The sequence below is a fragment of the Poecile atricapillus genome, chromosome 17 (assembly GCF_030490865.1).
Source record: "Poecile atricapillus isolate bPoeAtr1 chromosome 17, bPoeAtr1.hap1, whole genome shotgun sequence".
Lineage (NCBI taxonomy): Eukaryota > Metazoa > Chordata > Aves > Passeriformes > Paridae > Poecile > Poecile atricapillus.
Window position 1 is genome coordinate 10,210,423 of NC_081265.1, and position 26,076 is coordinate 10,236,498.

General features: G+C 50.8%; 1 protein-coding gene across 1 annotated transcript in view; it reads left to right on the plus strand.

The window, feature by feature from the left end:
* Nucleotides 1–26,076, plus strand: part of DNAH9 (dynein axonemal heavy chain 9) — a 61,696-nt gene that overhangs the window by 26,523 nt on the left and 9,097 nt on the right. Inside the window, exons 23-38 of the mRNA XM_058852673.1 lie at nt 589–741; nt 1,676–1,801; nt 2,759–2,998; nt 4,110–4,270; nt 5,105–5,261; nt 6,034–6,138; nt 7,695–7,852; nt 8,178–8,316; nt 9,950–10,237; nt 10,915–11,164; nt 13,323–13,450; nt 14,455–14,563; nt 15,121–15,268; nt 16,924–17,098; nt 19,230–19,403; nt 20,947–21,154. Coding sequence (XP_058708656.1) covers nt 589–741; nt 1,676–1,801; nt 2,759–2,998; nt 4,110–4,270; nt 5,105–5,261; nt 6,034–6,138; nt 7,695–7,852; nt 8,178–8,316; nt 9,950–10,237; nt 10,915–11,164; nt 13,323–13,450; nt 14,455–14,563; nt 15,121–15,268; nt 16,924–17,098; nt 19,230–19,403; nt 20,947–21,154 — 2,719 coding nt within the window. The remainder of the gene's footprint in view (nt 1–588; nt 742–1,675; nt 1,802–2,758; nt 2,999–4,109; nt 4,271–5,104; nt 5,262–6,033; nt 6,139–7,694; nt 7,853–8,177; nt 8,317–9,949; nt 10,238–10,914; nt 11,165–13,322; nt 13,451–14,454; nt 14,564–15,120; nt 15,269–16,923; nt 17,099–19,229; nt 19,404–20,946; nt 21,155–26,076) is intronic.

The following is a 26,076-nucleotide window of genomic DNA, read 5'->3' on the forward strand; positions in this document are numbered from 1 at the left end:
CCTAAACCTCCCCTGGCACAGCTCCAGGCTGGGGTTCTGTCCCTGTCCCAGAGGTTGGAGCTGCTCCTCGGGAGGAGCTGCAGTCCCTGGTTGAGATGCGGGTTTTGTCTGGGTCTCAGGCAGAAATAAAGGTCTGGCTTCTCCATGGAGGAAAATTCAGGGCTTTTCTTTGGCACAGAATTGATTTCTAGGAGGTAAAAAACCCATAAAGTTTCCCAGTGAGGAAAACTGCCCAGTGCTGAGACCAGGACAAGGGGGAGCAGGGTGGAGCAGCATATGTGCAGGGGAATTGGGACTCGGGGGTCATGCAGTGTCTGGATGGTTTCTGGTTTTTTGCCCTGTCTGGGAGATCTCAGGATTTACTAGGGCCTACCTGTGTTCTAAATGAGTACAAGTAAGTGGAAATACTGAGAAGGACAGCAAGAGGCTCGTGTTGGCAGCATCCTGGCCGTGAGTGAGAAGATGTGGTGCTGCCAAGATGTCCAAGTCACGCTTTGTGAGCAGGATTGTGGCTGTCACACCTTTGCTGCTCTCTGCTCTGCCTGTTTTATTTACACAATCCCTTTATTTACACAATCCCTTTTGCAGGTGCAGCATCACCTCTGCAAACTCTTTGACAACTTGGCCAAGCTGAAATTCCAGGTGGACTCTGAGCAGAAGAGCACCAAGGTTGGCCTGGGAATGTACAGTAGAGAGGAGGAATATGTCCAGTTTAGTGAACCCTGTGACTGCAGCGGGCAGGTGAGAGGGGAGACCTTGTCTGTCCCAGCTGCTCCCACACCCCCTGGCTGAGCAAACCTGGCCAAGCCCTTGCAGAGTTTCACTGCACAGCCTCTGTGAGAAAAGCTGGAACAGGTGGTGTGGAACTTATTCTTTGCTTACAGCACAGCTCTAGTCCTGCTCTGGATGGGTGGAGGTGTGAGGAAGGGCTGTGGCCTTTACTGGGCTTTTTAACTTTAATTAAAGTTTTAATTAATTTAATTAATTTAATTTTTTTTTTAACTAAAGACATTTTGGAGGTTACTCTTACCCTCCCAGCTGGAAGGGGGTGCAGACTGAAAACAGATTAAATTAGTCCATTTATATCCACAGATATCTTTGGAAAGAAAAGAGTTTTCCCCCTATTTTCCAAATCTTCCTTATTTCATAGGATGACTTGAAGTACAAAATTTAAGAATCAAATACTGCTCAGTTTTTCTGTCCCTGTAGCTGCACTTTTCTCTATGGGCTATTTCAGGAAGCTGAAGTAGGTAATACCAGCTCTGAGCTCCCCAGTGATGGCACTTGGCTTTTCAACCCTCCTCTCAGTGAGGGCTTTGCCTGTGAAATACTAAATTCAGCAGGAATTGTGTTCCCAGCGTTCTCTTGCTGCTGGCAGATTGTGCTCCAGTCCCATAGGTGACTGTCATGGCCTGGAGCTGGAACACGCTGAGCTGAATTGCTCCTCAGTGGAGTTCAGTTTGGTTCCTCCTATAGCTGGATCTCCACAAAATCCCCCCTTGGTGTCTGGGAGGAGATGCTGATGCTGCAGGAGCAGAAATGGCTGAGTGCTGCGGTTTGGAGGAGGCCTGGGGCTAGTTTGAGAGCACTGAGCTGCTTGTCCCAATCCCTGCCATCCCTCACTGCTGAGGAGGAGCAGCAGGAGTTAAATCCTGGGATTTAACCCCTCCTGCAGGTCGAGGTGTGGCTGAGTCGCCTGCTGGACACCATGAGGGCCACGGTGAGGGACGAGATGAGCGCGGCTGTGGCGGCCTACGAGGACAAGCCGAGGGACCAGTGGCTCTTTGACCACCCTGCCCAGGTACTGCCCCTGCTCCTGCCCTGCTCCCAGCAGGGTCTCTGGCTGGGGATGGGAATGTTTCTGCCTTTGCTGCCCAGGGGAAAGAAAGGGTGAGTTCTCCTTTCTCCTGGCCATCTCGTGATGGGTTCCCAGGCTGAGCTCTGTGCTCTGACCAGAGCTCCAGGCAGGTGGGGACTTGGGCAGTGGCTGCTGCACCCCAGGGCTCACAGGAAGCCCCTACCCCCAGAGAGGTGAGAGAACAAATTGATGGGGCCTGGTGAGAGGAAGGAGCCCCTTGGGTGCTCCTCTGGCAGCCTCGTGGTCTCCAGCTTGGCCTCCCATGTGGTCAGACATGAGAATGGGGCTCACTCACTGAGAATGGGGCTCACTCACTGAGAATGGGGCTCACTCACTGGGAATGGGGCTCACTCACTGGGAATGGGGCTCACTCACTGAGAATGGGGCTCACTCATTGAGAATGGGGCTCATTCACTGAGAATGGGGCTCACAAACTGACAATGGGGCTCACTCACTGGGAATGGGGCTCACTCATTGAGAATGGGGCTCATTCACTGGGAATGGGGCTCACTCACTGGGAATGGGGCTCACTCACTGAGAATGGGGCTCACTCACTGAGAATGGGGCTCACAAACTGAGAATGGGGCTCACTCACTGAGAATGGGCCTCACTCACTGGGAATGAGGCTCACTCACTGGGAATGGGGCTCAGGAACTGAGAATGGGGCTCACTCACTGAGAATGGGGCTCATTCACTGATGAGCAGCTGCTGGATGTGCCCAGGATGAGATTTCAGTGGATGTAAAATGGATCCCTGCCCTCCTGCCTGCTGTGATACTGTATAACAAAATTTAATTTCATGTCAGGGGTGCTTCATCCCTGATCTCCCCGTGGATCAGATGCTCTCAAACCTGTGGAAACCTCGGTGTTCCCCTGCTGTTGAGCCAGTCTGTTTCCCCAGGTGGCTCTTTGCTGCACCCAGATCTGGTGGACAGCTGAGGTGGGCATGGCCTTCTCCAGGATGAAGGAAGGCTATGAGAAGGCCATGAAGGAGTACCACAAGAAGCAGGTGGCCCAGCTGAACACGCTGGTGACGATGCTGCTGGGGCAGCTCTCCAAGGGGGACAGGCAGAAGATCATGACCATCTGCACCATTGACGTGCACGCACGAGACGTGGTGGCAAAGATGATAGCACAGAAGGTGGGTGTTCCCAGCTCAGTGTGAGCCATGCTGGGCACTGAAGGGGAGATCAAGGAGTGACAGGGCAGGGACAGGCACTGGGAGCACTGCCTGGCTCAGCAGGGCCATAAGAAAAAGCATTTGGGCTTTTCTTTTCTGCAGCTTTCTTGCTCTGGTGTGAGCCCACAGGGAATCCCTTGGGATTTGTCCACCACTCCCACACCACTGCCCTCATCACATACTCCCACAATGGTTTGGATTGGAAGGGACCTTAAAACTCTCCTCATTTCAACCCCCTGCCATGGGCAGGGACACCTTCCCCTGTCCCAGGCTGCTCCAAACCCCATCCAAGCCTTGGGCACTGCCAGGGATCCAGGGGCAGCCACAGCTGCTCTGGGCACCCTGTGCCAGGGCCTCACCAACCTCCCAGGGAAGAATTCCTTCCCAATATCCCATCTAACCTTGCTAAGGTCTGCTAAGGAAAGCAGAAACCTCCCTTGAAATAAATAAAAATGGAAACCATTCCCTCCCCCCGGCTCTGAAATATAATCTTGAAATCAAGAGCCTCTCCGGCAAAGATATGGGAATAGGAATAATAGTTATTTACTAAGGAAATTAAAATAAAAATGCAGTAGTATAAAAAAGGAAAACCAACAAAAAAAGCGACCCCGTGGCAGAGTCAGAACACAACCTGACAGCCTGTTGGTCAGGGTGTTGGCAGCAGTCTGAGTAAATGGTGGCTGCAGTCCTCCTGGAGTGGCAGATGTGGTTATGTTTAAGCAGTGATCCCATAGAAGGGTTTAGTTTTCCTCTGAGGTTCTGGTGGTGTAGATGGGTTCAGTTTTGGGATCCAGTGAAGAAAGGCTGCCTGTGGTGCTCTGATTCCCAGATTATATCCAGTCAGGAATGCTTGGCTCCGCCCCCTGGGTGGAGCATCTCCCAATGGGACGACATCATTTTATCAGTCCTGCAGTGAGACTCAATGGCCCATTAACAGAAGATATCCCCTGGAGGGAGGATGGGTGGTGGGAGAGATAAAGAACACTGCCCCAGCTGGTTTTAACAGCTGGCAGTAGAACACAGGCTCGGTTCCATCTTGCACTGCACCCCAAGGCACGGTGGCACCTTGCAGGTGGGCAGTGCCCAGGCCTTCCTGTGGCTGTCGCAGCTACGGCACCGCTGGGCGGACGAGGAGCGGCACTGCTGGGCCAACATCTGCGACGCTCAGTTCCTCTACTGCTACGAGTACCTGGGCAACACCCCACGGCTCGTCATCACCCCCCTGACCGACAGGTGAGCCCCCCAGCACCTTCTGGGCTACCTAAAAACAGAGACCAGACAGAATTCAGGGAATGAAAAGCAGTTCTATTTATTGAAGGCCTTCAGGTACATTTAGGGCAGACGAAGCCCCTCAGGGGCTGCACCCAAAATGGACAATGAGTCACAGGTTTCACACTTTTATAAGTTTGGTCAGTTTGCATATCATAATCTTCTAATTCCAGCTTCAGGTAATGAAATCATTTACCTCAAGTTTGCTCTCCCCCAACTCACTTTTGTGGCTGCCCAGGGCAGTGGTGGAATCACCATCCCTGAAGTTGTTCAGAAAACATGTGGATGTGGCACTAAAAGACATGGTTTAGTGAACGAGGTGCTGGTGCTGTCCTAATGACTGGATTTGATGATCTTAAAAGTATTTTCCAACTTTTTTGATTCTGTGATTCATTGGAGGAGTCTCAGCAGGGCAGAGGTGCTTGTTAAAGCCCACGAGGACTTCCAGCTTGGCCATGCTCACACAGTATAAGGTTTAAAAAAGCACCATGGGGCCACCTGTTCTCACAGATCCTTGATCAGACCAAGAAAAGGAAGCCAAATGGAGAAAAATAAAATATTTGGAGAGAGCAAACAGTCCTCTGGCATCCAGCCACTCAAGTTCTCTTGGCTGGTCAAGGAAGGCTGCCAGCTGCAGTGATGTAAATTTAAAGTGTACCTCTAGACAGAGCACACACAGAACCCTGATGCATTCGTGTTCTTGTTTGAGAGAGCTGTCCCAAAGGAGGGCGCAGGGCTCTGCAGAGCACACTGGAGTGGCACCCAGCTCACTTTCCCCCTTTCCCTCATCCTGTGCAGGTGTTACATCACCCTGACCCAGTCTCTGCACCTGACCATGAGCGGGGCCCCCGCGGGTCCCGCTGGCACCGGCAAGACAGAGACCACCAAGGACCTGGGCCGTGCCCTGGGCATCATGGTGTACGTGTTCAACTGCTCCGAGCAGATGGACCACAAGGTGCTGCTCCCCCCAGGCCAGGCTGCTCAGGGCCCCCTGGGACCTGCAGGGTGGGAATCACCCAGCTGGGCTTGCTCTGGTCTGTCCCCTCTCCTCACATCCCTGCTGCCTCCCTTCCTGCTGAAGAGCTTTTTCTCCCCCTCCTTTTTCATCTCTAAGACTTGCACGAGGTTCTTGGGGAGGAAGAGACCTGGGCTCTGCTCTCTGCCCTGCTCCACCTTTCCCTTCCCTCCTGCAGTTAGGTTGCACATCAAATTCTTCACAAATTCTGGCCTGTTCAGTCAGACCAAGGCTGTGCTGGTCCATTCCCTCTCTCCAGACCTGTCTACCTGGGCTACCTGTCCCAGGCATGGGGAGAGACCTCTCCTGGTTTCTCAGGGACCTCTCCTGGGATGAGGCCAGTGCTGGGTCATGGGGCTGATCCCTGTGCTCTCCATGGGCAGTGGCTTTGTCAGCCTTGGATCATATTTTATCCAGCTGAGGTCCCTCATGGATGTGGGGCATCAATAACTCAGCCCAGGTGACCTTTGGATGGAACCAGACTGCAGAGATGTCAAGAGAGTGCAATTAGCAAATCAAGTGGCAAACTGTGCAGAGCTATAAATATTATAATTGAGTTGTGCCTGCTGCTCCCGTGCACTTTTCTAAATACCCACAATAGGCTGTAAATTGCTATAAATAAACAGGCAGGGAAATCAAATCCATTTTTTGCTGGATTTGATTCCATTTGTAATTTCACTCTTGTAATTTTATTTTTTTTTTTTCTTTTCAGTCTTGTGGGAATATTTACAAAGGCCTTTCCCAGACAGGAGCCTGGGGCTGTTTTGATGAATTTAATAGGATCTCAGTTGAGGTCCTTTCTGTGGTTGCTGTACAGGTAAGTGGAGAAAAGCTTCCCTTCCCTTCCCTTCCCTTCCCTTCCCTTCCCTTCCCTTCCCTTCCCTTCCCTTCCCTTCCCTTCCCTTCCCTTCCCTTCCCTTCCCTTCCCTTCCCTTCCCTTCCCTTCCCTTCCCTTCCCTTCCCTTCCCTTCCCTTCCCTTCCCTTCCCTTCCCTTCCCTTCCCTTCCCTTCCCTTCCCTTCCCTTCCCTTCCCTTCCCTTCCCTTCCCTTCCCGGGTTTGACTCTTGGGGGACCTCAGTGCTGAAAACTGAGTTGCCAAAACATCAGAGAGTTCTTTTGGCCTCAAATGTCAGCTGTGAGTGCAGGTTTTGGGATCCCCATGTTTAACTGAGGTGCTGAATTCTTCCTAGACCCACTTTGGGGCTTGGCATTGCAGAAATTAAAGTCTAGAGCCCAGAATTTTCTGCACTTTGTAAATGTCTTGGTCAAAGGAATTGTTCTGAACCCCTCCATGAACTCCTCACTCTCATCTCTCTTTCTCTCATCACCTCATGTGATGTCCCAAAGAAATCCCAGGCAGGTACAGGTGTTTGTGTGTCGTTCCATCCATTTCCCTTCCATCAGGGTCTAGTTTAAAGTTGTCATTGAAAAACGTCTTTGAGGATCTTAAAATAAAAGGGGAAGTGGAACAAAAGAAGCTCAGATATGAGTCAGCTGCTAATGATTCCCTGGCTCCTGGCTGGAGGTGGTGTCTGAGCAAGGCAGGGCTGTCACTCCATCAGGCTGCTATTAGAGGGTAACCATGGAGATGTTAATTGGCTGCCTTAGTCACGCAGCTCCTGTTGGTGTGGGTCCTTGCACAGAGAAACTCCTTTAATTGCTTTGCTTTAAGGTGGTGAACAGGGGTGAGCTTAGGGCAGCCAGCAGAGATTCCTCCCTCGCTGGAGGTACCAGGGAAGTGAGCTGGCTGCTGGGAACTGCTCCCTTGGGAAGGTGGGCAAGGAGGGTCTGGCCTCAGTGCACTCCAGAATGGAAGGTGGGCAGTGAAGTCTGCTGTGTCTTTTCCTGTTTAGGAAAAGGTTTTTTACAGAAAGGGTGATAAAGCACTGGAATCATCTGCCTGGGGAGGTGGTGGAGTCACCATCCCTGGATGTGATTAAGGAAAGATTGGATGTGGCACTTGGTGCTGTGGTTTAGTTGAGGTGTCAGGACTGGATGGACTCGATGATCCTGAGGGTCTCTTCCAGCCTGCTGACTCTGTGACTCTGTGACTCACTCCATCCAATGGAATAAGGTGGTCTGGCTCTAATGGACTCTCACTCCCTTTGGAAAGCGAGGGATGAGCAGAACAAAGCTGCAATCAGGCAGGTAGAAAAGACCAGCCAAGTGTCTTATGAAGCTTTGTCAGAGTTGGATTATGATGGGAGACACACAGATTTACCCCAAACAGTGTAAAAAGCTTTATATGGTCACTAAAAACCCAAACCTGAGCAGTGATAAGCCTCATTATGGGCCAGGTGTAGGGAGGGCAGCAGTGCTGTCTGGGGTTTTTCACACCTGAACACCAGCACTCACCATGCCCTTGGGTCCTAGGTGAAGAGTGTGCAGGATGCAATCCGGGAGAAGAAGAAATCCTTCAATTTTCTTGGAGAAGACATTAACTTAGTCCCCTCAGTGGGGATTTTCATCACCATGAACCCTGGTTATGCAGGACGAACCGAGCTACCTGAGAATTTAAAAGCTCTCTTCAGGTGAGTTGAGGTCAGAGTTTGTGACCTGTGTAAGAAAACTGGCAGAAATTGTCTTTTGGAACATCCAGGCTTCGTTTTCTTGGGAAATTCCCTCACGTTGGGCATTCACAGATGGTTTCAGCCTTGTGCACCAAGTCTGGATTGGGGAATGCACAGGGAGGACAAGGGAGCTCTGTCCCATGCCATGGGAAATGCACTGTGGGCAGCCTGGGAGAGTCTCCAGTGGCTCACTGGAGAGCACCTGCAAAATAAACCTACAAATCCACTGCCCTTGAGCTCTGCAGTCAACACTTGCTCTGCAATCCTTTCCTGCCTGTCTCCCTAGGCCCTGTGCCATGGTGGTGCCAGACTTTGAGCTGATCTGTGAGATTATGCTGGTGGCCGAGGGCTTCCTCGAGGCCCGGGCCTTAGCCAGGAAGTTCATCACGCTCTACCAACTCTGCAAGGAGCTCCTGTCCAAGCAGGTGAGCCCTCTGCTGTGCTCTGCATCCCCCAAATCAGGGCTGTGACACTGCTCTGGATCCCCAAAATCAGGGATGTGACACTCTGCTCTGGATCCCAAAATCAGGGATGTGACACTCTGCTCTGGATCCCCAAAATCAGGGATGTGACACTCTGCTCTGGATCCCCAAAATCAGGGATGTGACACTCTGCTCTGGATCCCCAAAATCAGGGCTGTGACACTGCTCTGGATCCCCAAAATCAGGGATGTGACACTCTGCTCTGGATCCCCAAAATCAGGGATGTGACACTCTGCTCTGGATCCCAAAATCAGGGATGTGACACTCTGCTCTGGACCCCCAAAATCAGGGATGTGACACTCTGCTCTGGACCCCCAAAATCAGGGCTGTGACACTCTGCTCTGGATCCCCAAAATCAGGGATGTGACACTCTGCTCTGTATCCCCCAGAATCAGGGATGTGACACTCTGCTCTGGATCCCAAAATCAGGGATGTGATGCTCTGCCATGCACTTCCACAGCTGAAGCTTCACAGCTTTTAGTTACTGAGTGCCTTTGTGGCAGCTGCTGGGAGAAGGGAGTGTTTGTGATCACCAGAATAATGAGATTTTCAAACTGCTCTCCTGGAGGATCTGCTTGACCAACTGCATTAGTGAGGGAGACTTTTGAAAAGCCTCAAATGCCACCATGATTGGGGCAGTATTCAGTGACCCTTTGCTTTCCTGTCTCTTAGCTCCTTGTTGGTTCTCCTGCCTGCAAGGGGTTCATGATGACTGTTCCTCTCTTAGTCCAACTAAGAACTTCTCTTTCATGTCAAGTGTTGACCATGCAAGGTCACCTGCAGTGCAAAACTCTGGTTAATCAGATTTTAACATTTCTGCATAGGTCAGAGCTCTGGGGTGAGTTGAATTAGGATTCCAAATGGAAAACCTGATCTTGGCTGTGCCAGCATGAGCTTGGGTGGATTTCTGCCTTTCACAGAAACTTTGTGCTGTGCAGCTGGAGGCCCTGTGGCCTCCCACATGAAGCAGTCAAGCTGTTGGGCTGTGCTCTGCAGGGATTTAATGGAGCAGAAATAGATGAACTTGTTTGGTGGCTTGAGGGTTCCTCTCACGGCTCTTCAGGATTCCTTTCTAGCAGTGTCCTCCCTGACCCTGGAGCAAATGTCCCTGGTAGCCTGGTGATGGGCAGGATGGAGAAATTTGGGTGTCTGAGGCCTCAGAATGGACTAACAAGCCTTCTGCCTCAGTAGCTCCTGCAGATCCAGGGCTCTGGCAGGCCTTGCTTAACCTGCACAAAGGCCAAGCGAAGTGCTTTAGGGTTTAGGGGAAAAGGTCACTTAGGTCTCCAGAGTGGCAGAGCTACTGCTGCCTTAGGGCCAGCTCTGAGCCCGTGTGATGGCATGGACAGCTGAATTATGTGACTCACTGCTCTCCCTGGTGGGAAGTCACCTTCTGAAAGGGACACCAGCTGACTCAGGCTGGTGGAGGTCCCTGGCCACAACACAAATAAAGAATTTGGCTTCATTTCCATCGCTGACTGGTCTGGCAGCTGGGACTGCTGGTTCTTACCCCCACCTGGAACTGTCTAGGCACTAACTCACCCCTGTTTTTATTTCCTTCTTCCCCCTCCTGTAGGACCACTATGACTGGGGTCTGCGGGCCATCAAGTCAGTGCTGGTGGTGGCCGGCTCCCTGAAGCGCGCAGACCCCGAGCGGCCCGAGGAGCAGGTCCTGATGCGCTCCCTCCGGGACTTTAACATCCCCAAGATCGTGGCAGACGATGTGCCAGTGTTCATGGGGCTGATTGGGGACCTGTTCCCTGCGCTGGATGTGCCTCGGAAGCGCGACCTGGATTTTGAGGCCGTGGTGAAGGAGGCTGTGCTGGAGCTGCGGCTGCAGCCTGAGGACAACTTTGTGCTCAAAGTAAGGCCAAGGGATTTTCTGCTCTACCTGCACCATCAGCAGCTCAGCTGGCTTTTCTCAGCCATCTTCAAAGAGGGCTCTGCACTGTCACAGAATCGTAGAATGGTTTGGGTTGGGAGGGACCTTAAAGCTCCACTCGTCCCACCCTCTGCCATGGGCAGGGACACCTCCCACTATCCCAGGGTGCTCCCAGGCTCTGTCCATCTTGTCTTGGACACTTCCAGGGATGGGGCAGCCACAATATTCCCCTTGCAGGCAGATCTTGATGGAGGACAGCTATGCTGGCTCTGACTGCTCCTAAATCCTCTTCCCTGGATTGACAGACTGACTCCTGGAGGCTCGTGCACATGCAGCCCCTGGCGTGCAGAGCCTCCTTGGCTGGTGGCTGTCACATGTGAGCAGTGCTGGAGGTTTTCCTGAGCAGTGCTGGAGGTTTTCCTGCTCAGGATTTCACCCATCATGGTTGGAGTGGCCACACCAAACTCGGGGTCAAATCCCTTTGTGTGTCACAAATCACTGTACAGGAGGCCCAAAGAGAGCTAACTCCACAGAATGGTTTGGGTTGGAAGGGACCTTAAAAGACATCTCATTCCACAGGCAGGGACTCCTTCTCCTAGACCAGATTTTGCACATTTGACCTTGTCCTGTGTGTCTGAGCCCTGGGGGTGTTTCCCCAGGTGGTGCAGCTGGAGGAGCTGCTGAGTGTGAGGCACTCTGTGTTCCTGGTGGGTGCTGCAGGCACGGGCAAGTCTCAGGTGCTGAGGTCCCTGCACAGAACCTACCAGAGGATGAAGCGCCGTCCTGTCTGGACAGACCTCAACCCCAAAGCGGTCACCAACGATGAGCTATTCGGCATCATCAACCCAGCAACACGAGAGTGGAAGGATGGTAAATGTCTTTTTGTGGCTGAATTTGGAGATAAAAAGGGTATTTTTAATGAAGCTCCTGAGTGGCAGGATGCTGGGTCTCTGTGTGCAGGTCTCACAGCCCAGGTGCTGCTCCCAGCCGTGGGAGGGTTTGCTGTTGGAAGGACATGCAGGGTGTCACAGCTTTTTGGGAATTTATCCTTTTGCCATAAGGATAATTATCATGTCCACTAACACCAGCGCTTCCCAATTCCTAACTGGGGCAGGTTGTTTTTTGGGGCTGGGCTGTTGATGGAAGAGAATTCCCTCCTGCCCTGTGCTCTGCACTGGGGCTTCCCAAAAAGTGCCATGGCCAGGTTTCTGTGGCTGGACACTCCCAGCAGCTTTTGAGATGTGTTTTTCCACTAAATATCCCTGCCTGATCTCTAGCACACTGCACTTGCCAGGCTGTTGATCCTGATTGCTCCTGAGGAGGATGAAATGAGCATTTAAAACCTGCTGAAAGATTACAGAGATGTGGAGTGAAAACGTTGGGTTGTGACTAATCCAGAAAGGCAGCTTTGATTCCCCGTGTTCTGGGAGCTGAGGGGGAGGTGAGGGAGGACAGCTCCATAAATCATCCTCGGCCAGAGGTCTCCAGGAGAGGAGCAGCCACCACCTCCCCTGCTCTGCCACCACCCCTCCTGGCCCCTGCTCCGCTCCAGTGCCAGGCTTAATTCCTTTCTAATTGTGATTGGGCACCCTAAATCAAAGTGACAGAGGGAAGTGTGGGATGTAGGCAGCACCCTGCAGAGAGAGCTGCACAGTGGGGATTGTGGAGCAGGGACTGTGGGTGGCACTGGACAGCAGGAGGGACATTGGCAGGTGGCTGTCCAGGCTTCTCAATCCTCTAATGTTTCAAGAGGATTCATGAGGATAATGTTTCAACTCCTCTCTGATGGCTCAAGGCAGATATTTTCTGCATTAACCATTCCTGAAAATGATCCTGAAAAATTCCTGTTATTTCTTGATGACAAAGAGCAGCCAGGCCATTTTCAGCACAGCCTGACAAGAGAGGATGTGTCCCCTTATGGATCAGCTCCTCCTTTTCCTCTTCCCAAGTTCGTCCTGTCACTCATTTCACTGCCAGCAGCTGGAAAGTTTGTACATGTTAGGTGGAAAAAGGTCCCACAAGGGCATCCTAAAAGTGCTATTTGTAGAACCAAACTCTTCTTTCAAGTCCCAAGACCCGAGTGTGGTGTGGATGCCTGAGGTTGGAGAGGGGCATTTCCCTCCAGCCTGGGTGTGATGCTCTCGGGCAGGAGCTGCTGCTGTGCTGGCAGTGCTGGAGAGGCTGCCAGGCTGTGCCCAGCTGAGGAATGGAGCCCAGGCAGAGCCAGGGAGGTGTTCTCTGAGCCCAGCTCATAGCTGTGGAGCTGAGCTGTTCTGAATTTGCTGTGCACAAGCTTTCTTTTGGTCATGCAATGCCACGGGTGGTTCCTGACCCGGATCCTGAGGGAATATCTGGTCCTGGAGAAACAGAGAGCGTGCCTGGCACAATTCACCAGAAGAGAGGCTGTTTTTAATGTCTGCCTGGTGTTCCTTCATGCAGACCAGCCTTTCCCTAGGTATTTCCTCGTGTGGAGGAGAGTGATGGTTTCGTGGAGCTCTTGTTTGCCCTGCAGTACTTCTGCTCTGTTCCCAGCTTCTCGCTCTTCTTAGCATTCATTATTTACTCCCCCTGAGACTCTGTATATTCTCTGTCTCCTTGATTTTACTGACATTTCCTTCTGTCACTCAATGTCAGTCTGGGCTTGTTCTCCCCTCAGTCTCACTAAAGCCATGACCCAGTGTTTAAAGCATCTTGATTTTCCTGATATACTTCAAGCCACAGGAAAAAAAACAAACTTAAGAATTTCCAAGGCGTATTCAGATGGTTTTCTCTGTGTAGTTTGTGGGGTTTTTCTCTGAGTGTCTGCCCTTCATTTTTCCTGTGTCTTATGGTTTTCAGTGGGAACGAAACTATATAGACTCACAGTCATTCTCAGTGACAATAACTCTGATAATATGGTTTTATTTTCCTTCAAAACAGATATCATTATATAGTATTATTTATGTCCAGATGCAAAGAACTATGAATGTTTAAGGGGAAAGCATAATTTTTAGGAAATTGCTGGAAAAATCTGGTGGAGCAGGTAACAACTTCATTGTTCATCAACATATTCGTGTCACCCTCCCAGGACTGTTTTCATCAATCATGAGAGAGCTGGCCAACATCTCACATGATGGTCCCAAGTGGATGGTACTAGATGGAGATATTGATCCAATGTGGATTGAATCTCTTAACACTGTGATGGATGATAATAAGGTAATGGATGTAAGGTAAAGAAACAGGTATTCCTTGTCAGGTGTGATTCAGCCTGGGAGAAGTGCAGATTGTAATAACATCTCCTGGAATAATGCAGCTGTGTTTCTTCAGACACAGCAAACCATATTGCATAAAGGCAATGGTGCATGAGGGAAATAACTTGGAGCTTGTTTTCATTGGAATTTCCCTTTTCTGGAGAGTCATGCTCATGAATAATCACAAATGTCCTGATCATAACTTTAGGCCCTTTAGAAGTAGGGTAGGGACAGAATTCTGTGCCTTTTCCCCATCCTGAGGGAGTGCTTTGGATTCTGGGTTGTGGGAGAGAGAAGGACCATTCCATGACTCTCAGAAATCATGTCATGGCATCACAGAGTGGTTTGGGTTGGAAGGGATCTTAAAGCTCATCCCATCCCACCCCTGCCATGGGCAGGGACACCTTCCACCATCCCAGGCTGCTCCAAGACCTGTCCCTTCGGCACTGCCAGGGATCCGGGGGCAGCCCCAGCTGCTCTGGGCACCTGTACCAGGGAACAATTCCTGCCCAATATCCCAACCATCCCAGCCCTCTAGCAGTGGGAAGCCATTCCCTGTGTCCTGTCACTCCAGGCCCTTGTCCAAAGTCACTCTCCTGAAGCCCCTTCAGGTACCAAAAGGCCACAGTAAGGTCACCCCAGACCCTTCTTCAGGCTGAGCAACCCCAGTTTTCTCTAAACTAACAGAGCTGCTCCATCCCTCTGCTCATCCTGGAGCCTCCTCTGGGCTCTCCCCAGCAGCTCCAGCTGCTCCCTGTGCTGGGCCCAGGCTGGGGCAGCTCTGCAGGTGGGGTCTGAATGGGGCAGAGGGGCAGAACCCCCCCATGTCCTGCTGGGGCTGCAGCCCTTTGCTGCTGTGCCTCAAGGTGCTGGGCTGGGCAGCTGAGCTCAGCAGTGCTCTTCATTCCTGCCCCTGGCAGAGCTCTAGGCTGTCTGTCTGTCTGTCTGTCTGTCTGTCTGCACATGCAGGTGCTGACCCTGGCCAGCAATGAGAGGATCCCTCTGAACCCCACCATGAGGCTGCTGTTTGAGATCAGCCACCTGCGCACGGCCACCCCGGCCACCGTGTCCCGGGCAGGTGAGTCCTGCCCCTCGCAGCAGGGGCCATTGGCTGTTCCCTGGCTGCTCTTGGTCCCTTTGAAGGCTCCCAGGCTGGGAGCACAGCTGTCTGTGGCATGCAGGGTGTGTTCCTGAGGCTCACTGAGGATCCTGAGTCCACATGGGGTCTGTCATCCCCTTGGGGGTGTACTTGGAGTGTTCCTACTGCTGCTGTGGGGTCCTGGCTGCAGCACTGCTGAGAGAACACCCCTGCACAGCTCCGTGTGGGGCTGCTGAGGAGAGAGCAGCCTTTACCCCAAAGAACTCTGATCTTTTGCAGCAGTGCATGGGAACGGGGAATGGAGGTGTCCCCTGGTGTCTGGGGCCCAGAGCAATAACAGGACTAAGGGAACACCATGTTGTAAATTTGGGGCAGGTCATGAGAGGTGTGCTGGTGTCCTGAGTTACATCTCCTCGCAGGGGGCAGGTGATGAGGGACCAGGTGTACTTGACAGGGTTTCAGTTTCAGCTGGAGGTTTCTGGTGGAAAAAGGGAGAGCCTGTGTCCTTACTCTTCTCTCTTCTCCTGCGCCTCAAGGGATCCTGTACCTCAACCCCTCGGATCTGGGCTGGAATCCCCCCGTGAGCAGCTGGATTGACGGGCGGGAGGTGCAGTCTGAGAGAGCCAACCTGACCATTCTGTTTGACAAGTACCTGCCCGTGTGCCTGGACACCCTGAGAGCCAGGTACCACTGCAGGCTGTGTCCCCTGCTGATGGCAGGTGGTCACTCCCCACGTTCCACACCAGCTCTGCTCCAGGGCTGCCCAGTGGCCTCCTTGTCCCCAGGAGCCCTGAGTGCCACTGGCTTCAGCTCCAGGAAATTGGGGTTAGCAGGCAGCTGATGCTCCTGCCCATCCTTGGCTGGACTGATCTGGTTCTCCTTGGATATTGATTTGATGGCTCCTGTGCTTGTGTCAGTTCTGTATCTCTTGGAGATTAAATCCAGGAGATCCTAAAGGGAAAGCCTCTCCTGATGTGTCAGGTCAGACCCGAGTTCAGTACACAAGTTTTGGGTGAGTAGAGCAGATTTCAGAACACTGCTGAAAGAAAGTGTGGAAGATGCAGAGCAGATCATCTTCTATCCTCTCCCCACATATTTTCCTGCCCCTTGGGGATGTGGGGGAAGCTGGTGTTTGAGGGTGGGATTGCTCCAGAGGAAGTTCTCTCTTGGATTTCTTTCCTGAAGCATTTGAGCACAGCTGAGTCCCTCTGTGTGAGCATCCAGCCTGGGGGTGTCCCACGGCTGGACACTGAGTGTGAAAAACAAGGCAAGGAGTGATGCTCTTAAACTGAACCAGGGGAAACTTAGATTAGGTGTTAGGAAGAATTCCTGGCTGTGAGGGTGGCAGGCCCTGGCACAGGGTGCCCAGAGCAGCTGGGGCTGCCCCTGGATCTCTGGCAGTGAATCCCAGGCTTGGAGCATCCTGGGACAGTGGGAGGTGTCCCTGCCATGGCAGAGGTGGGAATAGGTGATTTTTAAAAGTTCCCTTCCAACCCAAACTAGTTTATGATTGTGTGATTCTCCATCCTCTGCTTGCTCCCCATACCTGCAATTTCATTAAAAAAAAAAAAAAAAAAAATAGTAAAAAGAAAGAAAATTCAGTGAACAACTGAACCTGAGCACCATCAGCCCCAAGGAGGAGGTGTCAGGAGGAGCTGCTTGAGTGCAAGCCTTGCTCCTTGGGACTGGGAGTTGGGAATCTTGCTGGGGAGATGCTCTCTCTCTGGGTGCCCAAACTTTAAAGCTGTTGGCAGCAAAGCCCATTGAGCATCTCCAGCTCTCTCTGCTGAACAATTGTCAGACCATGAAATCCCCAGGATTAGCTGCACCATCCCCGAGCTGAGTACTTTGGTAGCTTGCTTAATTCAGAAATTGTAGAACCAACCTTTCAAATAGCTCTAATTACTTTATGGAGGACTTCAGTGCTGCTACAATATTAGTTTGGAATTCTGTAAGTGTAGCTTAAACGAATGTAAAATGGCAAGATGAAAGGTTTTATTTTATTACTCCTCTATTTGACCACTTTTGAACTCCTCGCGTTCCCAGGAAATCATTGCCTTTAGCAACTCCTCCATTTTATTTCTTTCAGGAGGATCAAAGTTTTTAAATGCCTGAAACTTCTGATTGCTGTTATTACGTGTGTGTGTGCCAGTGCCAGCGGGGCCAGGCAGAGGATGGCTGTTCTTAGTGCTTTTCCAGGGAATGAGACACCCACTGCTGCCAAGGAAAATGCTGATATTCTGGCAAAGCATTCCTGCCTTGCTTTCCTGGGCTGGGAGCAACCCTGCTGCTTCACCCAGTTATATTTCCCAATTATGTTTTCCATTTCTATCCCTCAGATTTAAGAAGATTATTCCCATTCCTGAGCAGAGCATGGTTCAGATGCTGTGTTACCTCCTGGAATGCCTCCTGACGGAGGACAACACACCTCCTGACTGTCCCAAGGAGCTTTATGAACTTTACTTTGTCTTTGCTGCTGTCTGGGCCTTCGGTGGGTCCATGTTCCAGGACCAGGTAAGAAGGGAGGTGCCACATCAGCATCTTTCAGGAGAGCTTTTACTGCCTTTTGTTTTTCCTCCTACTTTTACTGCTTTCCCTAAAGCTGTGCCAGTGATGTTGTTTGACCTGGAAACCTGAACTAAACGATCCCTTTTGTGAAAGGCCTCATTATCCAGGGGGAAACACTGGAGAGCGGCCAAGCTCAGCCTGGTGCTCCCTTGGTGCCACCACCTCGAGGCTGTGGAGAGCGAGACCAGCTTTTGTGGTCCTTGTGGAGAACATAACCCTCCATTCCCTGTGTGCCAGCTGGGAAAACCACAGCCTGGCTTGTGTCAGGGTGACTTTCAAGCCCAGGGAGCCGGGCTGGCCCTCACCCAGCAGCACAAGCTGGGCAGGAACTTCAGCCCCTGGGTCTGGCTGGGGTGCAGCTGGTGGCACTTGGACGTGGCATTCCCGTGCCATGGCTGTCAGTCCTGGCGTGGCAGGGCCTTGGCACAGCTGGGTGTGCCAAGGAGGAGCTCCTTGGTGGCAGGAGGAGCTGGGAGCAGGCTCAGCATCCTGCTGGGAGGGTTCTGGGCGTTGCTGCCTGTGCTGCTCTGTAAATGTCAGGGAGGAGAGCGTGAGCACACAGCGTCCGAGCGAGGGGGAGCCTGATGAGAAATGATCCAATATAAAAGCTGTTTATTGCTCCCTGCTGAAGGTGCCCTTCCTGGTGACCTTTTGCTGTCGAAATGTCAGGAGAAACAGGCTGGAAGGCTTCCCACTGCTCAGCGTTTGTTGGTGGGGAGCAGAGCCCCTCTATAAAAACAGATGATAGATTTGCCATTTCCAGGCTCTGAAATTAGCAGAAATCCATATGGGGTTTTTGTTAAGGAAGCAGTTTGAGCTCAACACCATTCTGGCAATAGAGCTGGGGCTGGGACCACTGCACTTGAGGGCTCAGCCCCTCCCAGCACTGCGAGCAGGGCGAGGCAGCACTGTGAGAAAGCTTTTAGCAGCGCTGCACATCCCTCTTCTGCTGCCGGGCTGAGGAGTCGTGACAACAGGAGAAAGGAGATTACAGTCATTCTGCCTCTCTGGGTAGCACGAGACTGCAGAATCTTGGATGCTAATAATGTGTTTTTCAAATCCTCTGGTCTTTTGATGTGTGGTGGCTCGGGGAGCTTGGCAGAGGACACAGTTCAAAGCCGGATTTCCCGAGGGAGGCCGAGCTGCCCATGGTCCCACCTGGCCCCAAAAGCCCTGGGGGTGGCTGTGGGGAGGAGACACCTAATGGAGATGTCCCAGGAGCAAACTGTGCTGCTAGAACTGGCTCAGTGATGCATCTGCTCTCTCCCAGACATCTTTTTAGCAGCACTTTCCCTCTCCTTCCCCCCCCCATTTCTGCCCAGGGCTGAGTGAGGGCTGCAGTCCCTGTGCTCTGCGTGGGAAGGGTTCAGACAGTGCCTGGCCCAGTTTCACAGAGGGAACCTGAGGCAGGGAAGGGGACTAAGCACATTTTGCAAATCCTGACTCAGTGTCTAAAGCAAAAACTGTCACCCCAGCTCCCAAAAAATTCAGATGCTTGAAAATCCTCATGCATGGAGAGACAGAGGGGGGAAAAGCAGGAAAGCAGGAGCTGGGCTCCATGGCATCAGTGCCTCTCCCATTCTTTGCTGAACTGGGGTCTGCAGTCCTGCTGCTCCTGCTTGAAAAGAGGCCAGAAACCAACAGCCAAGTGTTTGCAGGGCAGTGTGATTTATGAGGAAGAGATTTGGTATGCATGCTCTGACTACCCATGGCCACGGATGGAGATGGATGTGGTGTCCTTGTCTGTTGGAAGAAGTAGGCACCAAAAATCAATCAAGTGTCTGTTTAGTCATAGGCACGTATTTCTCTTTTTCAAATTGATCCATCTGTCTAATCTCAGACATACTAGGAGTGATCAACACAGAGGATGAATTATTTAGGGGAATAAATAGGAGTGATGAGAAAAAATGAAGAAAGTGAAAAATTAGACTTAATAATAAGAAAAAGGATAAGATTGTTAAGCTGTGGAATATATTTTAAGGACTAATCCCACTCTGGTGGACGGGTATAAATAACATTCTCCATCTCTAATGAATCTCTCCAGATTTGCCTGTTTTTCCCTCCTTTTGTCCTGCAGCTTGTGGACTACAGAGTGGAGTTCAGCAAGTGGTGGGTGACAGAATTCAAGACGATCAAGTTTCCTTCTCAGGGCACAGTCTTTGACTTTTATGTTGATCCAGAAACAAAGAAGTTTGAGCCTTGGTCTAAGCTTCTTCCCCAGTTTGAATTTGATCCAGAGGTGCCACTGCAGGTAGGTGACCCCTGCAGGCTGCTGGGCTGGGGGAGCTCCTGTGTTTTACTGAGTGAATGTGGGTGTTTCAGTGAAGTCTGGTGAAAGGTCAGGCACTGATGGAATTCTTTATGGGATACAGCTCAATTGCCCATCTTTTTTGCTGTGCTTTGACTGTAGCAGCACAACCTCCATCCATCTTCCAAACATGAGTGATGTTCAGCAGGGGCAGGGAGCTGCTGTGCCCAGGGAGAAGTGGTGAGACAGAGCAGGGACAAAGCCTCAGAGACTCCATTGTTGTTATTCTCCGTGGCTGCAAATAGAGTTGGCTTTGTGTTTGGGCCAAAAAAAGAGTTCCTCAGGTAGTGAATTGTGGTTGCCAGTTGCACCTCTCTGTTTTTTTTCAGAGGTGCCACAGTGAGCAGATGACTTGTAAAAATCATCACTGTTTTAGGAAGGTGTAATTCTGTGGAGGGGTCCAGATGCTGCTCCCAGAGGTTCTGCTGGAAAGATGGATTTTAGTCTTTCATTTAATTTCATTTAATAGCTGGCAGCAGCAGATCATTCCTTCCCCAGTGCAGCCTGGAAGCTGGGCTCACCTGACTCACTCCTGGCTCTCACAGGAGGTGGCTGTGGGGTGGTGGTGATGCCTTTTCTTCATCCTACAATTGTCAGACACAGTCAAGGGATATAAAAGGATTTTTACCTTGGTATTTAATAAGGATCTTTAAGGTGCAACTATTTGTCAAGGTGGAATATGTTGAAATACACACCCTTGGTATACCACATATACAATATTATAGACCTTGCAAATTAGCATTTCCTACAAAGATTTCCAATGGATGGCATGACATCTTTTTATTTTAAACTATTCACCCCAGATGGGTTTAATCCTAGTTTGTAGGATATGTTCTGGAGAAAACCCTGGCTTCTCAAGACAGCTTAAGGCTTTCTGGCCTCCTCCTGTGAGGCTTTTGGGATGTTTGGTCTTCTTGCCAAGCAGAATCCAGGACTATGCTAGGACACCAGGCTTAAAGAATTGCAGGAATACTGAGAACACATAAAAAGTGCATAAAAAGGAAAGGAAAAACATCATCATGGCATTGATGCCTTGGAATGGCTACTTAGAACAGAGGCTGGACAAGATTAAGATAATAAAGTGGGTATTTATTAAAGACCTTCAATAAATTCACCTTGAGCAGTCAAAGCCTCCCAGAGGCTGCACCCAAGCTGGGTGATGGTCACGAGTTTTTCAGGCAGAAATACGTTTGGTCAATTTGCAATCAGGGCTTAATCCTCCAGTTCCAGCTTCAGGTAATGAAGTCACATTCCCCCAATTCACTTTTGTTTATGCTTTTTGGGGCCTGAGGCAGAGGGTGTCCTTGGCCCTCAGGCCAGGAAGGATTGTTTTATCTGACCAAAATGTGAAGAGAGCTTACCAACACTCTGTATGGAGTTCAGAGTTACACCCTAACGCAGTACAGAGGCTGGAAAATCTAAAATCACAAAACATAAGGCATCAGCATGGAGGCTGGGGGCGCTGAGGTGGCTGCTGTGCCCCCAGGCCTGCCTGGTGCCCACGGCCGAGACGATTCGCCTGCGGTTCCTGGTGGCCAGGCTGCTGCAGCGCCGGCGCCCCGTGCTGCTGGTGGGCGCTGCTGGCACCGGCAAGTCCGTGCTGCTGGGGGACACGCTCTGCTCGCTGGACACAGACCTCTTCCTGGTCAAGAAGGTCCCCTTCAACTACTACACCACCTCTGCTGTGCTGCAAGGTAAGCTCTTCAAACGGGCCAGGGGAGCTCCAGGCTGGAGATCGGGAATCTCTTCACAGAAAGGGTGTTTGGGCATTGGAATGGGCTGCCCAGGGAGGCGGGGGAGTGACCATCCCTGGAGGTGTTTAAGGAAAGCCTGGATGTGGCACTGAGTGCTGGGTTTGGCTGATGAGGAGGTGTTGTGTCACAGGTCACGGTGATCTCAAAGGTCTTTTCCAGCCAGGTTAATTCTGGGATTCTGTGTGATTCTGTGACTCTGTGTGATTCTGTGTGGTTCTGTCCTTCTGTCATTCTGTGTGATTCTGTGATTTAGGGATTCTGTGTGATTCTCTGACTCTGTGTGATTCTGTGTGGTTCTGTGACTCTGTGATTCAGTGATTCTGTGTCATTCTGTCATTATTTGTGATTGTGTGACTCCGTGTGATTCTGTCATTCTGTGATTCTGTGACATTCTGTGACATTCTGTGATTTAGTGATTCTGTGTTATTCTGTGATTCTGTGACTCTGTGTGATTCTGTGATTCAGTGATTTAGTGATTCTGTGATTCAGTGATTCTGTGACATTCTGTGATTTAGTGATTCTGCATGGTTCTGTGTGATTCTGTGACTCTGTGATTCAGTGATTCTGTGTCATTCTGTCATTATTTGTGATTGTGTGACTCCGTGTGATTCTGTCATTCTGTGATTCAGTGATTTAGTGATTGTGTGTTATTCTGTGATTCTGTGTGATTCTGTGACTCTGTGATTGTCATTCTGTGATTCAGTGATTCTGTGACATTCTGTGATTCAGTGATTTAGTGATTCTGTGTTACTCTGTGATTCTGTGTGATTCTGTGTGATTCTGTGACTCTGTGTGATTCTGTGACATTCTGTGATTCAGTGATTTAGTGGTTCTGTGTTATTCTGTGATTCTGTGTGATTCTGTGACTCTGTGATTCTGTGACATTCTGTGACATTCTGTGATTCAGTGATTCTGCATGGTTCTGTGTGATTCTGTGTGATTCTGTGACATTCTGTGACATTCTGTGATTCAGTGATTCTGCATGGTTCTGTGTGATTCTGTGACATTCTGTGATTCAGTGATTCTGCATGGTTCTGTGTGATTCTGTGACATTCTGTGATTCAGTGATTCTGCATGGTTCTGTGTGATTCTGTGACATTCCTGAGGCATCCATTGGGGTTTGGAGCGGGATGTGCACTGGGAAGCTCAAGGAAAGACTCGTGGGTGAATTGCTCGTGTTGTTGTGGGCACACTGACAATCCCACAGTGAAACTCTCTGCTCAGCAGAGCCCTGGTTTTTGTGGAGATGTTTTCCAACCTGAGAATTTGCATTCTTAACCCCCTGGTTCGGAGCTGTGCCAAAGGCCAGGCTTCAATCTGCTGTGGTTTTTGTGGCTTGTCTCTGACGTGAAGGGTGTCTTTAACATGCTGCAATGGAAGAACGAGATGGGTTTCTTGGAGAGGATCCAAGCTGTCCTCAGGGTGCAGTGATGGGAATTGCATCCCAATTAGCAGTGAGGATGGTGCTAATGGATATGGAAGCCAGGGCTGGTTCCTGGGGCTGTCCTACCCTGCCCAACCTGTCCATGGAGCAGGGCTCAGCCCCTCCCCAGGGGCTCAGAGCTTGCTGACCTGGGGGGCTCAGACCCCAAAGGAATTTCTGGCCCCAGGAAAGTCCATAAGAATATTGCCATGAGGATTTTGAAACATCAGTGAAAAATCAAGTTTGAGACTAAGGTAGTCAGTTTTGCTGTGTAGTCTCTCCAGAGATGAAGAAAAATTAGGAAATTCTTGAAAGGTATCTCATTTTGGAATGGTGTCCAACAAGAGATAAAATAATTTCACATGTATTTATTAAACAGTAACAAAGCAACCTGGTTTGAGTTGAATTACAACTGTGAGTCACTGTAAACCACACGGTTTCCTTTATGCAGCTGGATTTAACCTGCATGTCCTGAAATCCCAGAAAATTCTGAATTGGAAGGGACCCATGCTCTGGGGCCATGCTGTGGGGCCACATCTGCTCTCTGGGGCAGGCTTGGAAGGTTTCTGGGCTTGCTGGTGCCTCTGCACTCAGCAAATTTTTTGGGCTACTTGTCCTTCAAGAAAATGGGTAAAACCTCCCCCTCTGGCCAGTCTCACAGCCAGGGGCAGCATGATGGCTGCAACCTCCCTTTCTCCTTTTCCTCCTGGAGTGGGAAGTGCCCTGGGTTGGGGAGGGGGCTGAGCTGCCTGGGGGGACCCTGGTGCTCCCCACCTGCCCAGGTGAGTGTGTGCAGGTGTGGGGCAGGTACAGGGTGTCCCTGTTGCTCTGAGCTCCAGGCTGAGCCCTCCCCTTCCTTCCTCTGCAGAGCCCAGCACGTCTTCATCGCAGGCAAGTGTGATTTATGCTGCTTGGCATCCTTCCCCACTGCTCATTTTATAGTTAATTTGTCCCTTTTTGTAGAGTTTGTCAGCTGGCTGCTGTTTTTCCTTCCCCAGCAGGTGCCTCTTTAGATTTGTAAAATGTGAATCCAAAGCAGTTTGGGATTTTAGTTTTTATTTACTTTGGAGAGAGCCAACCTGAAAGCCAGGAATTCTTAACCAAGGTGCCTGTTGGGACAGAGATTTTTAAGGTGCAGAGCTGCACTCTTCAGGGATGTGTTTCAAACAGTCTCTGTGGACCTGTAGCTTACAGAGTTTCATGTGCAAAAGGGGTTAAAAGGAGGTAAGCTCTCTGTGCCCAAGCCTGGGCACAGTTTGGGGATTCTCTTTGGTGTATTGTGACCAAATCCCACCTCCTGTGGAGCCTGGATCTCTGGGGTGCTGCTCCATGGCCTCCTGAACCCCTGCTCCTCCGTCAGCTGGACCCCTGTCCTCATTCCCCACCTTCCCACTCCACATCTGCCTGCAGAAAATGACAATAAATGTTGGTTTTTTTGGGTTGGGTATTGTTTCCCCCTTGGCCATCAGGGTGAGAGGAGCCACTCTTGCCAATTCTGGTGTGCAGTGAGTGTTTGAGGGGCTGATGGGGATGTCAGGAGCCCAAACCCTTCAGGATTATTGTGGGATAGGCTTTGAATTAAAATGCAACTTCCACAAACATGTCACTTCATCCCCAGTAATTGCATTTCACTATGATGAATCTCCTGCATCCTTGTTTAACCTCGAAAAGGGCTGATTTTATATGTTAATTAAGGCCTAATTAAATTTAAATTAAATGCTTATTTGAAACACTTAATTTGACTTGCTACCAGAAATTTCAAATATTGTGGTTTTAGTGAAGGGGGAGAGAGACTCCACTGAGGAAAAATTTATCATTTTTCTGAGCACAATTCATGGCTTTGTGCAGAAGTGTCTGTGACAAGAAAACAGCTGAATTCTTAGTGGGTAACCAGGCTGTCTGCAGGGCACCCAAGCAGGAAACAAATGGGGTTTTAAAAGATTTGTGGTCTTAAAAAAAAGCCAGAATATAAATTTTCCCTAATAACTTTTGCCCTTGATAAGGAATGGCTGGAGTGTGCATTTGCACAAAATTGTTATCAAAACTCCCAGTTGTCCCTAATTACACAGGACTGCTCCTCGCCATGCTGCTGCTCACAGGACTGGTGATAACCCCAAACTGCCAGGAAAACAAATTCTGCCTCCATCTCCAGGGGGGCTGGGAGCCCCTGGCAGTGAGGATGGGCTCCAAGAAAGCCCCTGGCAGGAAAATCATCCCAGCACCCAGAAAAGCTGCTGCTGTTTGCTTTGCCCCTTCCTGAGGCAGGAAAGGTTGCTCAGGCTGCAGTGAAAGAAATCAATAACCTATAAAACATTTTGTGCAGCAGTGTGGGGTGATTTGCATTAAATATCACTCCAGCATTGTAAATATTCTCAATATGCCACAATCTAGAGCAACACATAACCTCAGCCTTCTGCTAAAACAAATGGGAATCTTCCAGAGCTTCCAAATGAGAAGTTTTCTCTCCATGTTCTCCTTTACTCGTGTGTGAAACTGCGTGGGAATGGGACAGCTCCTGGTGGAATTGAGTCTTGTTGGGTTATCTGGAGATTTGGGTAGTGCTGGGGAGGGAATCAGGGAACTTGGAGGTGTTGGGGCTGTTCAGTCTGGTGAAGAGACTCACAGGAAAAGATCTCCCAGCCCATCCAGCCCCATCCCACCTTGTCCCCAGCCCAGAGCTCTGAGTGCCACCTCCAGGGATTCCATGGGCACCTCCAGGGATGGGCACTCCAAACCTCCCTGGGCATTTCCAAGGCCTGAGCTCCCTTTCCATGGGGAAATTCCTGCTGCTGTCCCCCCTGAGCCTCCCCTGGCCCAGCCTGAGGCCGTTCCCTCTCCTCCTGTCCCTGTTCCCTGGGAGCAGAGCCCGACCCCCCCGGCTGTCCCCTCCTATCAGGGACTTGTGCAGAGCCAGAAGTTCCCCCTGAGCTCCTTTGCTCCAGGCTCAGCCCCTTTCCAGCTCCCTCAGCCCCTCCTTGCTCAGCTTCCTTGCTCTTCTCTGGACTCAAACTCCAGGGAGAGCTCAGAGCCCCTTCCAGGGCCTGAAGGGGCTCCAGGAGAGCTGGAGAGGGACTGGGGACAAGGGATGGAGGGACAGGACACAGGGAATGGCTCCCAGTGCCAGAGGGCAGGGCTGGATGGGATTTTGGGCAGGAATTGTTCCCTGTGAGGGTGGGCAGGCCCTGGCACAGGGTGCCCAGAGCAGCTGGGGCTGCCCCTGGATCCCTGGCAGTGCCCAAGGCCAGGCTGGACATTGGGGCTGGAGCAGCCTGGGGCAGGGGAAGGTGTCCCTGCCATGGCTGGGGTGAGATGAGATGATCTTTAAGGTCTCTCCCAACCCAAACCATTCTGTGATTCTCTGATTCTCTTTGGTGTATTTTTATAGGTAATTTTATTCTGATTGTTTGAAAGTTGTCCAGACCCTAAAGCCACCCTTTTC